This window comes from Thunnus albacares, chromosome 14, assembly GCF_914725855.1.
Source record: "Thunnus albacares chromosome 14, fThuAlb1.1, whole genome shotgun sequence".
Classification (NCBI taxonomy): Eukaryota; Metazoa; Chordata; class Actinopteri; order Scombriformes; family Scombridae; genus Thunnus; species Thunnus albacares.
The window spans coordinates 29,812,534-29,827,464 of NC_058119.1; the positions used below are offsets into that span (position 1 = coordinate 29,812,534).

General features: G+C 41.1%; 1 protein-coding gene across 1 annotated transcript in view; it reads left to right on the plus strand.

Moving 5' to 3' along the window:
- Positions 1-5,881: 5,881 nt before the first annotated feature.
- LOC122997396 (ovarian cancer G-protein coupled receptor 1-like) overlaps positions 5,882-14,931 on the plus strand; it is a 37,673-nt gene continuing 28,623 nt past the window's right edge. The window contains exon 1 of the mRNA XM_044373492.1: positions 5,882-6,088. Coding sequence (XP_044229427.1) covers positions 5,903-6,088 — 186 coding nt within the window. The 5' untranslated portion in view covers positions 5,882-5,902. The remainder of the gene's footprint in view (positions 6,089-14,931) is intronic.

The following is a 14,931-nucleotide window of genomic DNA, read 5'->3' on the forward strand; positions in this document are numbered from 1 at the left end:
TTCACTTGTGTATGAAGAGATTGTAAAAATGACATTAGAACTGCAAACAGTCATGAAAATGAGTATGCAAACTGTGACAAGCAGACAGCTTTGGACTGTAGGTGTACAGAATACTGTGGTTAAACCAACTATGTTTTATTTCATTTGCGTTTTTTCCTGTAAATACCATTTTGTTGGGTGAACTTTGTCTGGTGAACAAAGTAATCCAAAGATCCAGATATTTCTCTCAGGAGTTGGTAGAGAGCAAAAACAGAGCACAGAGTGAATATTGGACTTATATTCACCAGGTGAATGAGAATAACCTTTGTCCTAATATTCATGCCTTTTTCAATGCTCCTGCATGCTTAATAGCACGAATGCCAATCGCAACAATTTTCAAAAAGAACAACTTCTCTCTTCTTTAGAAGTCTAAGTAGAGGAACCTCCAGTGTGTCATACTCACCACTCAATCAGGTTGAGATCCTGCAGCTTTCAAAAGTAAATTTTGTGTGTTTCCTTTGTACTTTTTTGTTTTACTGTCATCCAGCGTAGAAGCAATAATGGTGTAACTCTATGTATAATGTAGCACATAAAAACTGAATTTAGTGATGCAAAACAAGAAAACAGAGATGCAAACAGTCATGAAAATGAACATGCAAACAGTGACAGTTTACTGCTGTCCAACCAGTAAGTTTCTCCCTCTCTTCCCTTCTATACAAATTTGACATGTGAGAAATACTGTATCTGTCTGTGTCATAAACAAACAGTATGAAAAAGTTGTGATGACAACTCAGAAAATATACAGTATTTTGAAAAACAAAACTGTGGGAAAGTAAGACGAGTAGAAATAGAGAAGAAGTTACTTTCACAACAAAGTTCAAACTCTCAAAGGAAGATAAAACCACAACCCTGTATGTGACATCTTTGAGGATGTTACATATCCTGTGTGGTTTTGGCCAATCAGAGAGTGATGTGATCTGAGATCAGTTAATCACAAATGTGTTTCAGTGCTTTCACTCACCATATTTACTGTAGACTGTTTGGATGCAGACGACCAAACATCAACCTCTGTGTAGGGAACTCATCCAGGTGTGGTCTTGCAGCTTTCCAGGTAAATTTTATGACATTTTTCACTTGTGTATGAAGAGATTGTAGAAATGACATTAGAACTGCAAACAGTCATGAAAATGAGTATGCAAACTGTGACAAGCAGACAGCTTTGGACTGTAGGTGTACAGAATACTGTGGTTAAACCAACTATGTTTTATTTCATTTGCGTTTTTTCCTGTAAATACCATTTTGTTGGGTGAACTTTGTCTGGTGAACAAAGTAATCCAAAGATCCAGATATTTCTCTCAGGAGTTGGTAGAGAGCAAAAACAGAGCACAGAGTGAATATTGGACTTACATTCACCAGGTGAATGAGAATAATCTTTGTCCTAATATTCATGCCTTTTTCAATGCTCCTGCATGCTTAATAGCACGAATGCCAATCGCAACAATTTTCAAAAAGAACAACTTCTCTCTTCTTTAGAAGTCTAAGTAGAGGAACCTCCAGTGTGTCATACTCACCACTCAATCAGGTTGAGATCCTGCAGCTTTCAAAAGTAAATTTTGTGTGTTTCCTTTGTACTTTTTTGTTTTACTGTCATCCAGCGTAGAAGCAATAATGGTGTAACTCTATGTATAATGTAGCACATAAAAACTGAATTTAGTGATGCAAAACAAGAAAACAGAGATGCAAACAGTCATGAAAATGAACATGCAAACAGTGACAGTTTACTGCTGTCCAACCAGTAAGTTTCTCCCTCTCTTCCCTTCTATACAAATTTGACATGTGAGAAATACTGTATCTGTCTGTGTCATAAACAAACAGTATGAAAAAGTTGTGATGACAACTCAGAAAATATACAGTATTTTGAAAAACAAAACTGTGGGAAAGTAAGACGAGTAGAAATAGAGAAGAAGTTACTTTCACAACAAAGTTCAAACTCTCAAAGGAAGATAAAACCACAACCCTGTATGTGACATCTTTGAGGATGTTACATATCCTGTGTGGTTTTGGCCAATCAGAGAGTGATGTGATCTGAGATCAGTTAATCACAAATGTGTTTCAGTGCTTTCACTCACCATATTTACTGTAGACTGTTTGGATGCAGACGACCAAACATCAACCTCTGTGTAGGGAACTCATCCAGGTGTGGTCTTGCAGCTTTCCAGGTAAATTTTATGACATTTTTCACTTGTGTATGAAGAGATTGTAAAAATGACATTAGAACTGCAAACAGTCATGAAAATGAGTATGCAAACTGTGACAAGCAGACAGCTTTGGACTGTAGGTGTACAGAATACTGTGGTTAAACCAACTATGTTTTATTTCATTTGCGTTTTTTCCTGTAAATACCATTTTGTTGGGTGAACTTTGTCTGGTGAACAAAGTAATCCAAAGATCCAGATATTTCTCTCAGGAGTTGGTAGAGAGCAAAAACAGAGCACAGAGTGAATATTGGACTTACATTCACCAGGTGAATGAGAATAACCTTTGTCCTAATATTCATGCCTTTTTCAATGCTCCTGCATGCTTAATAGCACGAATGCCAATCGCAACAATTTTCAAAAAGAACAACTTCTCTCTTCTTTAGAAGTCTAAGTAGAGGAACCTCCAGTGTGTCATACTCACCACTCAATCAGGTTGAGATCCTGCAGCTTTCAAAAGTAAATTTTGTGTGTTTCCTTTGTACTTTTTTATTTTACTGTCATCCAGCGTAGAAGCAATAATGGTGTAACTCTATGTATAATGTAGCACATAAAAACTGAATTTAGTGATGCAAAACAAGAAAACAGAGATGCAAACAGTCATGAAAATGAACATGCAAACAGTGACAGTTTACTGCTGTCCAACCAGTAAGTTTCTCCCTCTCTTCCCTTCTATACAAATTTGACATGTGAGAAATACTGTATCTGTCTGTGTCATAAACAAACAGTATGAAAAAGTTGTGATGACAACTCAGAAAATATACAGTATTTTGAAAAACAAAACTGTGGGAAAGTAAGACGAGTAGAAATAGAGAAGAAGTTACTTTCACAACAAAGTTCAAACTCTCAAAGGAAGATAAAACCACAACCCTGTATGTGACATCTTTGAGGATGTTACATATCCTGTGTGGTTTTGGCCAATCAGAGAGTGATGTGATCTGAGATCAGTTAATCACAAATGTGTTTCAGTGCTTTCACTCACCATATTTACTGTAGACTGTTTGGATGCAGACGACCAAACATCAACCTCTGTGTAGGGAACTCATCCAGGTGTGGTCTTGCAGCTTTCCAGGTAAATTTTATGACATTTTTCACTTGTGTATGAAGAGATTGTAAAAATGACATTAGAACTGCAAACAGTCATGAAAATGAGAATGCAAACTGTGACAAGCAGACAGCTTTGGACTGTAGGTGTACAGAATACTGTGGTTAAACCAACTATGTTTTATTTCTTTTGCGTTTTTTCCTGTAAATACCATTTTGTTGGGCCGTGGCTACAAGTTTGGCTATCAGCAATAATAAGCAATTAACGATTATCAAAGATAATCGTTAATTATTAAAATCAATAAAATTATTAATAAGAATTAATAATAACGGGGCACCACCCTGGACTCAGGGAAAAAGATAACCAATTCAGTCTCAAAGTGTACTAATCTATGAATTTGGGACTTGTGTGTGTATAGGGGAAGACAATAGCAAGATGGCTGCAGTCACCTGGTGACTGAGCACATGGCATGCCGACACTTTGGCTGATAAAGGGAACTACAGAGATAAAAGGCCAGACCATGTGCTGCCTGAACCAAAGTTTGCCAAACTAGGTTTTAACCTCTTAACTGTGTGGTTCTCTATTCAAGGCCAATTGGTGTATGCTAAAGGTGCCAGGTTAAAACGAGGTTAGTTGCATGCAAGGCCTAGTTACTGGATGTAACGTGTTAAGCATGCTAACATTAACCTAGCAGTGTGGCTATGCAGTAACCTGACTTTAGGCAACAAGGACATCACAACAACAGTTCAATGTATAACCTCAACCAAATCAATACACGTACAGTACATTGTTTGAGTTAAACATTCTTGCTTAGCCGTACTATGCTTCACTGTGTTGCTAGGCTATGCCCAGTTGTTACCAGTCCATGAAAGAAGAGATGCTTTGTGGTGTCCTGCTTTGTAGCCGGTGAACCCGTGGGTGAGTCAGGCTGAGAAGGCTTTGGCTCTGAAGCTGAAAGATGCAGGCGTTGCTGGGGAGAGAGTACTCCAGTCGTGCAGAGGGCCCAGGTCACTCCTTTGTGCAGAGTTAGCGGCAAGCTAACTCCATTTCGCGGCTCCTGTACTTGTTAAACTGGCCAGCAGACTTGTGTGTTAGCTGCTGGCACAAGGAAACTTAGTTTCTGAGTCTTAGGCAGGCTCTTGCGTCTTCTGCCGTAAAGAAGACTGTGTGTGTCTGCTGTGAGCAGGCCACACAAGAGAGCAGAGAGCTGCTCCAGCAGCTGCTGAAGGTGTGAAAGAGAGCAAGGAGCTGCTCCTGCTGCAGCTCGTGGAGAAAAGAGAAAGATAAGAGGGGAATCTCTAGTTTTGATAACCTGGATCCATGGGTGGAACTTCACACTTTGGGTAAGAGTTTCCTCTGCTGTGACGATATGAAAAGAAATAAAATAAGATAAAAAATGAAAGTCTAACAGAGGGATAGAGTTACACAAACCAAGATAGATTACAGTCAATTAAAGATTCCATCCCATAAGTGTTTCTTTTGTTTGTTTGCTTTGTTTGTTGGTTATTTTTGGTGATTTGGTACATTTTATCCTTTATTGAGAGGAGACAGTAGAGTCAGACAGGAAATGAGTAGAGAGAGAGAGAGAGAGATGGGGATGACATGCAACTAAGATCTGCTGGAATCAAACTGGACATAAATGTTGTAGTTTTGTGGTATGAGTCTTAACCAGTACGCTACAGGGATGACCAGTATGTTAGTGTCGTTAAACATGGTGAATGTACCAGCCTGCAGTTGTTTCCTCTAATTTATGTTCATGCTAACTCCAAAACATAGTCAGAGTGCACAATCTGTAAACAAAATATAAAATATGCAGATGATTCATAAAATGGTTTGGTCAGACATGCAAACCTCCTTGTCCAAAATCAGAGAGCACAGAGTTATTCAACTGGTGGGATGTCAAGTGCAGAAGACAAACCATCCTAGACCAATGTCTCTGTACCTTAAATTACTGAAAGAACTGTATGAAATTCTGTATTAATGACCTCACATCATCATGTAAAAATATTTATATACATCACAAGGACTTGTATTATCTGACAAGTTATTTTTTGATGAAATGTAGAACTTCAATGATTAGTCGATTATTCCCATTGCTACTTTATTGCTTTATTGTTTTTTCAAATTATTGTTTCAATCATTCTTCAAGCAAAAAGGCCAAATATTCTCTGGTTCCAGCTTCTTAAACATTATGATTTGCTCCTTTTCTTTGTCATATGCAACAGTATATTAAAAAATCTTTAGGATTTGGGTCGTTGGTCAGAAACAAATAGTAAGCTGAAGACATCCCTGCAGGCTCAAAGAAATTGTGAGCGCCATATTTCGACATTGTATGAACACTACATTTTACAAACTAAATAATTATTCAAGAAAATAATCAACAACCTAATCAGTGATGAAAATAATTGTTAGTTGCAGCCTTGAACAAATATTATTAGGAGAAAATGTAAAAAAGACACCTTTGTTATGGCTATAATATACACTGTATTTGTGTGAACTTGCACCTCAAGACTTTAGTGATGTCACTTAACAATGTTATGTAGATATTAAAAAACCTCCATAACCTGATCTCTCATACAACAGGTTTCACTCTGAAGAAGATTTCTACATCAACACCTCACAGATGGAAAACAATGATTACAGCGATGTCACATCCGACTATGATGGTCATAACTACACTGACTATGATTATAGCAACACAACCTACCCCTATTTTGTTGAACCATATTTTATACATGTGATAACATGCATAATCATTAGTATCGGCCTTCCTTTGACTCTAGTGGCCATCTACTCTCTTTATTCCCAGGTGAGTACTTTATGACTAAGATTTATTAATTTTAGGTCATGTGTCTGTCATACAGTCTGTCTGTAAAGAATCTTCATCCTGCTTGGGGGCTGGAAGGAAGTCTTGTAATGACCTATAATTTTAAGCTAATTGGACCTTAAACACATGCAGTTAACATGTGTAGTTTCATTCTAGCTTCTCTTAAGGTGAAGTTAACAGCACCATTAACTTGTAGAGAACAAATTGTCATAAAAGATTTGTCAGGAAAATTTGTACAGCATTATTTGAGCTCATTATTTTGGGATTTGATTTAAATAATCAAGAAATATATGTTCTATATATATGTATATGTTCTTGTTGTTGTTGAGTCTTGTAACATTGATTGGCCAGTGTGTCATATTTGATGACACATTGGTCGATGCATGAATGTTTCTGACTGCAATTGCTGGGCAGAACAAAATAACATATTTATTATTACCTATAATTCCATCCACTTGTATTTTTGCACATTTTGTGCAAAGGTCCTAAATGAAAATTGAAAAAAAAAATGTTTCCAGTGTTGTGTCGAATTGTTGCAGAAAAATGTATCAGAGCAAAAAAACTCTCTCTTAATAAAAAGGGAGTCAGAGGTCCAAGTAGCAAAGTGTTCTTTAATGCCGGCAAAAAAGGGGAACGAGTAGCACTTTCTACAAAGTATCAAATCGCTCCAAAGGTTTTTCTCTGGGGCATTGTTTTTATGTCCTTGGGTCAGCTTAGGCCACACCTTATCATCCAGCCTCCCTAATTTTTGACCAATTATTATGTTACTTTTTTCCTCGTCACTCGTTGCTGGCAAAAACTCCTCAGACCATGTTTTGAGCTGTTTGTGGGCATATCTCGGCCCACATAATTCTTCCTGATTGTGTCCAATTTTTTATATATAAGTATTGGGAATCACTTTATACCATTATTGTCCAGTTGTCTTCTGGCCTCTTATTTTATTCTAGTTATTCTTAGTCATTTTACACCCTTATTTCTTGATCTCTTCCAGAGGGTATTTTTTCTAAAAGGTGAAGACTTTAATGCAGACCCAAGCAACATGACATGTAATACAAACACACTCAAATTTCTCCAGTGTATGATTATGATTCTTCTACTGTGCCTCTATATGTACAGTGTGATTAAATATGGTTCGTGAGATTATAACTACACCAATACAAATTGTATCCCACTAGCCCTTATTGCTTATAAACTTATAAAATCAATCTGCATAGCTTAATATTGTCTTTAAGCACACCAATGACTTTTAATGAAACTACACCACATTTCCCCCCTTTGGGACTAAAAGTCCCATCGATAATGCTTGGGGATGATAAGGTCCCATTGCCAATCGATATTTATGTACACTGTATTTAGGTTCACAAACCATGTCATCTCTTAATAACAGGGATCCTGCAATATGGGGAATGGGTGACAAATACATCTAAGTCATAGGGGTTCAGGCACATTCATTTTGTTTCAGTATCATAAGTATTAGTAGTAGTCTTAGGTAGCAAGAAAACAAATCAAAAACAATCATTGGACAATACAGTAGTTAGCTGATTGTAGGACTAGATTTTGGTCCTTCCCATAATGAGGGTGGAGCGGGCAGCAGGTCAGTCTCCACGGAGTTGTCGTCAATTTCTCGTTTAGTAGTGGAGCTGGCGCCCTTCCCCCCTTTGATGCCTTCTGATTCAGTGTATAAGTACTGCATGGGTTACGGTGGTTGTGGTTGCTGTTCCTGGCGGGTCCTGCTCCTCAAGAGCCATGGAGTTGATGGTGGCTTGTGGGGTGGTGGTGGTCTGCTCTCAGTCCAGGTGGGTCCTGTCGAAGGTGGCTGGAATGTCCAGGTATACACACCGGCCCAACCTGGAGCTGCATTTCCCCCTGGTGTTGGTCCTGTTGGCATGTGTAGGCCATCCTGGTAATCTGCATTGGATTGCCCATCCATGCCGTAATAGTACAGCCACTGTTCAGCCATGTCTACCTAGGGTGGAACATCACATAATGAGGATTGACACAGACTTCTGCCAGTTATTACTCCTTTTTCCTCCTCTGCTTCAGCATCCATCTCCCTGCCAAGCTGCCATAACTCAAGCATTTTTTTATACTTCTGCTCGTATCTAGTTGATAGTCGTTCTAGTCCTGATCATGTTGACTGTATATTTAGTGGTAAGGGGAAAGTAGGGAAAATCAGGATAGCCGTAATATCTTGCTGTTGCCTGATTATATCCTGCTGTTACTAAATCGTATTCATATGTTAATGAGATTTTAGCACAGTCCTCCCCTACCACCTGATGGTCTTTTTGGTACTCCAATGGGCTCCTGGTTCCATGCTATGTATATGTTATCCTCCAATTTCCATGGAGTCTGAGCCGTTCGCCTAATTCTTTTGGTTGTTCTATTTTTTACTACCTGCTCACTAATTACAGTACCTTGTCCCGTTACCATAACTGGTGCGCATATCCCTGTCCACTTCCATTACATTCCATTAACGTTACTTTTACTTGTTGGTTGTCGTCACACAGCCAAAATATATCTGCTAGTGGTCTTGTGCCGTTGTCTAAGGATGGTAAGATGAACTGACTGTAGTACCTATTATTGTTCATAACAATCAGTGGTAGCCCTTGATCTATTATAACTTGTTCACATTGTATTGCTGCAGTGTTTGTAGTACTATATATAAAGTAAGGCATGCTGCTTGGTAGGTGTTTAACTCTCCCCTGTTCTGGCATACGCAGCCACCTATAATCTAGCCGTAGACCATCTTCTGATTCTACACTTAGCACTATTCCCAAGTCGCTAACATTATTCATCGTTGTCCCCTTTTGTTTCAATGCTACCTTTTCAGTTTGTTGCTGCAGCTTACCATTGAGCGCTACCATTTTCTTTTTCATTTCTTGTCCCCTTGTTATACAGAAGGGATGTTTTATCTTTTTAGTTATTTTAGTTAAGGATGGTGTCCAGGTGTTTAGTTCATTATCTACTCATTGAGGGCATATAGATGTATTTTTAGTCTAATTCATATTTGTTATACTCTCCCAACTTGCCATTACCGTTGCACAGTAAGCAAAGCAAGTGGATTTATTTGAACATGTTTCTTCTTTTATCCCTGGAATTGGTTTTATTTCTGGCAGTCTTTTTGAGTTATAGCATGTAATACAAGCGCGTTGGCTGACCTGTCTAGCAGAATATTTTACCAATTGATAAAACAAATTGCTCTCCCATCCTAATACCTCCTCTTCATCACTTTGGTGCACTGTTTCCTGCAGGCTTCTAACTTTACTATCGTTCACATACACCCGAGTCAATTTGACCGCTTCTTCGGCATTCATTATGCGTTTGGACCTTATGTTCGTACACTGATTGTAATAGCATTGCACCCGTATTTGTACTATCCCCTCTGCCAGGCATTGTTTGTGGACTGCATATGTGTCTATTTTCACGTCTCCAGGTCCTAATGTTAGGGTTTGATTGTACTGGGCTGATCTTATGTATGTGAGTGCAATTACCTCTTCCTTCCATATCTTTCCCTCTAATGCTGCTACTAGACCTGTGGCTAGGGCGCATTCTTCCAACTGCTCTTCTTTTGACACTCTTTCTGTGCTACTATACCTAGTGAGTATTAAACCCATCCCCAAAATCACTAGTAGCAATGCTTTCCGTCTGTCACTCCCTGGACGTCTTTCATGCTTTTTTCTTCCAATTATAATGACTCTGTGGGTTACGTTCAATGGGAATGGCTCCGGCTGATATTTCCTCTCCTGATGAGACACCTGACGTTTCCCTGACTTCTGCTGGATCCTCATGACTCTGTCTGACTGGGGTTGAGCTACTACTCTGTGGCTCACCACTTGTTGACCCTCTAACTGTCTCTCCTCCCACTGCTTACTGACTCTCTACATCTAGCAGCTAATCTTTGTGATCTTCTTTCTCCTTGAGGCCCGCACTGCTGTCTCTCCTCTTGTCGGGAGGCGTTGCCGTCCCTATCTGGTTCTTGTCAGCTTCGTGCTCTGCAGCAATGGTTGAGATGAAACCAAAATCTCTTACCCTCTACTTTTAGTGCAGTTGGGGTGGCTAGGATCACCTTAAAAGGTCCTTCTCGCCTTGGCTGATCCCACTTTCGTTTGAATACTTTTACGTAGACCCAATCACCAGGCTCGACTGTCTTCAGTTGTTCTGGGATTTCCACGTCCTTGCTCTCCACCGCAGTTTTTATCTGTTGAAACACAACCTTGTGTATTTGAGTTAGATGTTGCAAATAACATGTTAATTCTCTTTCACATTGTTCAAGGGGTGGCCCTTCATATGGCCCCCTACGATAGGGAACCGGCATCGGTCTCCCTGTAAGCGCTTCATGCGGTGTTAGATGCGTTAGTCGGTTAGCTTGTGTTCGCATAGACATCAATGTCAACGGCAAAGCATCCACCCAGTTAACCTTGTACTGGCTATCTGCCATAATTTTCCTAAGCTTCATCTTTAAGGTACCATTTGCCCTTTCCACAGCCCCCTGAGACTGTGGATGGTACACACACCCAAACTTTTGTTTGATCCCTAACATCTTTAAGGCTATTTTGAGTGTCTCCGCTACAAATGACGGCCCATTATCAGAACTGATAGTGTCTGGTATTCCAAATCTCGGAAAAACCTCTTTGCACAAGAACTTAGCTACAGATCTACAGTCTGGACCTTTCGTTGGGATCGCTTCTATCCATCTGCTGAATCTGTCGATTACCACCAGGATGTATCTGAACCCTTTTACTCGTTCTGTCATATCTATGAAATCTAACATTAAGTGGCGAAACGGTCCTTCTGGTGGCGGGATGTGTGCTATTGGTGCTGAAAATGCTTTCCTTACATTATGCTGTGCACACACCTCACATTCATGCAATGTTCTATCCACCATTGCCGCTAAATATGGCGACCACCATACCTTCTGAAGCCTTCTCAATACTTCTCCCCTTGCACAATGGTCCCGGCCGTGAGCATCACGAATTGCGATTTGTATCAGTGATGTGGGGAGAACAAAGTGGCCTTGTGTACTGCGCCATAGCCCCTGTGAGGGACCCTCATCTGTTGTTTTAACCGCCCCCCTTTGAAGCCATGCAGAGTGTGCATATGGACCTGACTGTTGTTGTGCTGCAATAAGGGATGCTAAGTTTGTTAAGGGTTCACAATCTTCTGCCACTAGCTGTGGTCCCATACATGTGGATGTAGCTATACATTTTGCAGCCTCGTCTGCCAAGTTGTTACCCTTGGCAATCAATGAGTTTGTTTTTTGGTGTGCTGCACATTTGATGATGGCTAGTGCCTTAGGGTGATGTATAGCTTCCAGCAGAGCTGATATAGCCTCCCCATGGGTTACTGGGGAGCCATCTGCTCTCAAAAAACCTCTTTGTTTCCAAATAACTCCATGAACATGGCATACTGCGTATGCATACTGTGAGTCTGTATAAACATTCAGCGTTTTGTCTGCAGCCAAATGACATGCTGCAGTCAAAGCCTTCATTTCTGCCAATTGTGCTGAACAAGGCTGAGGCAATTTCAATGTTTGTACTTCCGTAAAGGTATCATCGGGATGCAACTGTATTATAGCATATCCAGCGTGGTTTCCTGTAGCATCCCTGAAACAAGAACCATCTATAAAAAGTGTAAGTTCTGCAATTATAGGCTGGTTATGTAGGTCCTGACGAGGACGTAGGAACACATCTGTAGACTGGACGCAATCATGTGGTGTGCCCTCTATAGGCAGCATCATGCGTGTGGCTGGATTAACTATAGTGCATCGTTGCACTGTGAGTTCAGGGGCTGAGAGGATTACCTCATAGCCTGTTCGTCTTGCTTGTGTTAACACAAATCTGGGGCTCGTGATCAAAGCGTGCAGCTGATGAGATGTGTACAAAATGGTTGGATGGCCCATTGTGATTGCTGATGCCTTCTGAAAGGCAAAGGCAGCTGCTGCTAGCCTCTGATAGCAGGGTGGCAGACCTGTTTCAATGTTGTCCAATTTGGTACTATAGTATGCTAGTGGTTGCTTACCTGTTGGCGTATCCTGCATTAACACCGCACATGCATAGCCTGCTTTTTCTGCAACATATAAATGAAAAACATTAGCATAGTTAGGATTACCTAACACTGGTGCTTGTTGCAGGTCATGTTTTAAAGCCAAAAATGCGCCCTCAGCTTCAGCAGTCCATTGCAACTCAGCTGAGCCATTTGTTTGTCCTGCAGCACGGATTAGGCCACGTAGTGGGGCTGTTTTTATAGCATAATCACAGATCCATGGTCGACTAAATCCAGTCATTCCCAGGAATGACAGCATGTGGCCCACTGTCTGTGGTTTTGGAGCTTTTGATACTGCCTCGATTTGTGAGGGAGCGATTGCTCGTTTATTGCCACATAACTGTCTTCCTAAATACTCTACCTGTGTTTGGCAAAACTGCAATTTGTCTTTGCTTACCTTATGTCCCCCTCTTGCTAGAGCCTGTAGAACTGAGAGTGAGTCCTGTACACATTGTTCTTTTGTTAGACTACAAACCAGCAGATCATCTACATACTGTAGCACTGTGCTAGTGACGTTTAGATGTTGCAAATCATTGGCTAGAACTCTGTTAAAAATTGATGGGCTGTCCACGTAGCCTTGCGCAAGACGTGTATAAGTGTACTGCTGGTTTTTATATGTAAAGGCAAACAAGTATTGTGAGTCTAGATGCAATGGTACACTAAAGAATGCTGAACATAGATCAATGACTGTGTACCAGCAGGCATCATGAGGAATATTAGACAACAGAGTGTGTGGGTCTGGGACCACTGGCATTTCTGCATCTACAATAGCATTAATGGCACGTAAATCATGTACCAGTCGATAATCATTTGAGTGTGGTTTCTTGATAGGAAAAATTGGTGTGTTACATGGACTTTTTGTTGGTTTTAGCACGCCTGCTGCTACCAAGCCCTTGATGGTGGGTTCTATACCTGCTATTTGATGGGGCTTTAATGGGTATTGTTTTTTTATATGGCAGTATGATGCCCTGTTTTGTTTTCATTTGGACCGGCTGCGCTGACCTAACCAGCCCTACATCTGTTTTATGTTGTGACCACAGCCCCTGTAGTAATAGCTCTGTAGTAATAGCACACTGTGTTCTTCTGAGAGTGGCGCTTGAGTAGGAGATCTCTGGCTGAGCAACACTTGGATCCCAGTGCCTTCATCATACGTTCGTAGGGATATTTTCAGATATTGTCCACTGGCAGAGGACTGCACATGTTTTTTTTGAGTTGGTTTCCATGTTGTTATTTGTAAGGCTTTCTTCACCATAGGTCCCATGTCCTTAGCCTTTTTTCCAACTGCAACCATGAGAGTGACATGTGGGGTGGAGTTGGCCACTTGGAACCAATGGCGCAATTCTGGTGGCAGGATGACTGCTGCTGCAGCTCCTTGTGGTCCTACATAGAGGTCCTGACATACCATGGAGAATATTTTTCCACCCACCAGCTCTTTCCAACATTCTCTGTAATCCGTGTGTTGTTGGGTTTCATCATACAGCATAGTACAGTGCAGTGGCGGCTGTGGTTCAGATGCAGAGGGCAGCTCTCTTTGTACCCACGCTTTCCAGGTGTTCCACTGGTGTATTAGCTCTGAGTTGGGCGGCCATTGTATCCAATATACTGCAGGCTGAACATGAGTGGTTAGTTTTTCAAATTCTTTTAGCCCTTGGACTGTCATCATGCTTGAAACACTGTCTTTTAAGTCCAATTTGAGACCTGTGTGGGTGCAGGTAATAGTTGCCTTTAGTGGGCACAGGATGTCTCGTCCCAATAGGTTGATAGGGGTGTTTTCTGAATAGAGTAGGGATGCCGTTATTGATTTTCCTGATACTATCATATGCACCGGTCGTGTTAGGGGAATTATTTGGGTTGTCCCAGAGAAGCCTACAGTCTGGATGGATTGTCCTGAGAGGGGAAATGAGGAACCTTCGCTGCCTATACAGGAGTACGTAGCTCCTGTGTCCACCATAAAGGTGTATTTTCGACTCTGTATTTCAACGGCAATAGTGGGTTCTTCTTGTGGTTGTGTTGAGATGACCGGTGTCATGTGTGTCCCCTCTGGCTTCTCTAGGCGCCCCTATTGCCAATCTTTGGCTGGTCCCACCCATGGATTGGTGGGGCAGTCCCTTCGGCGGTGTCTTTTCTGGTCGCACCCCCAACACAACATTTCTTCATCTTGGTTTGAGTTGGACTGGTTTTGGGACTGTGTTTGTCTGTTCATCTGTGGATTTTGTCCTCTTCCTCTCCCAGGGCGATAGTTTCCTCCCCTTGACCTCGGCTGTCCTCTATAGGGGGGCCCTTGATTTACCTGAGGCTGGTTAACATGCACATGAATAGGTGGTAGGGAAGCAGGTGGCGTCACGGGTGTGACTTCAGGCTGTGCTTGGGGCTGTTTGGGTGTCTGGGGTGTTGCAGACTGTGGAGCTAGAGGTTGCTCCACTGCCACTACTGGAGCCTATATTTTTGTTTTTTCCTTTTTTTGTTTGGAGTGTAGATCATTCAATTGGAGCTGGGTGAGCTTACTAGCCAGGTTTTTATTTACCTCTGCTTCTTTCTGTTTTTCTTTTCTCACATTTTCCACATGATGTACAAGATGTTCAGAAAACAGAGGCCAGTCCATTTTCATCAGCCCCACTACATTATCCAAGCGCTTTTGCACTTCTTGAGGCATGGCTTTCTTTGCCATGACCTTGAACAGGCTTTCAGTTGTGCTATTCTCGTTCCATGCTCCACCAGTTTCCTCCCTCCATTTATTTTGAAAAGACCTTAGGAATTTTGCAGGACACTCTTCATCCCTTAGT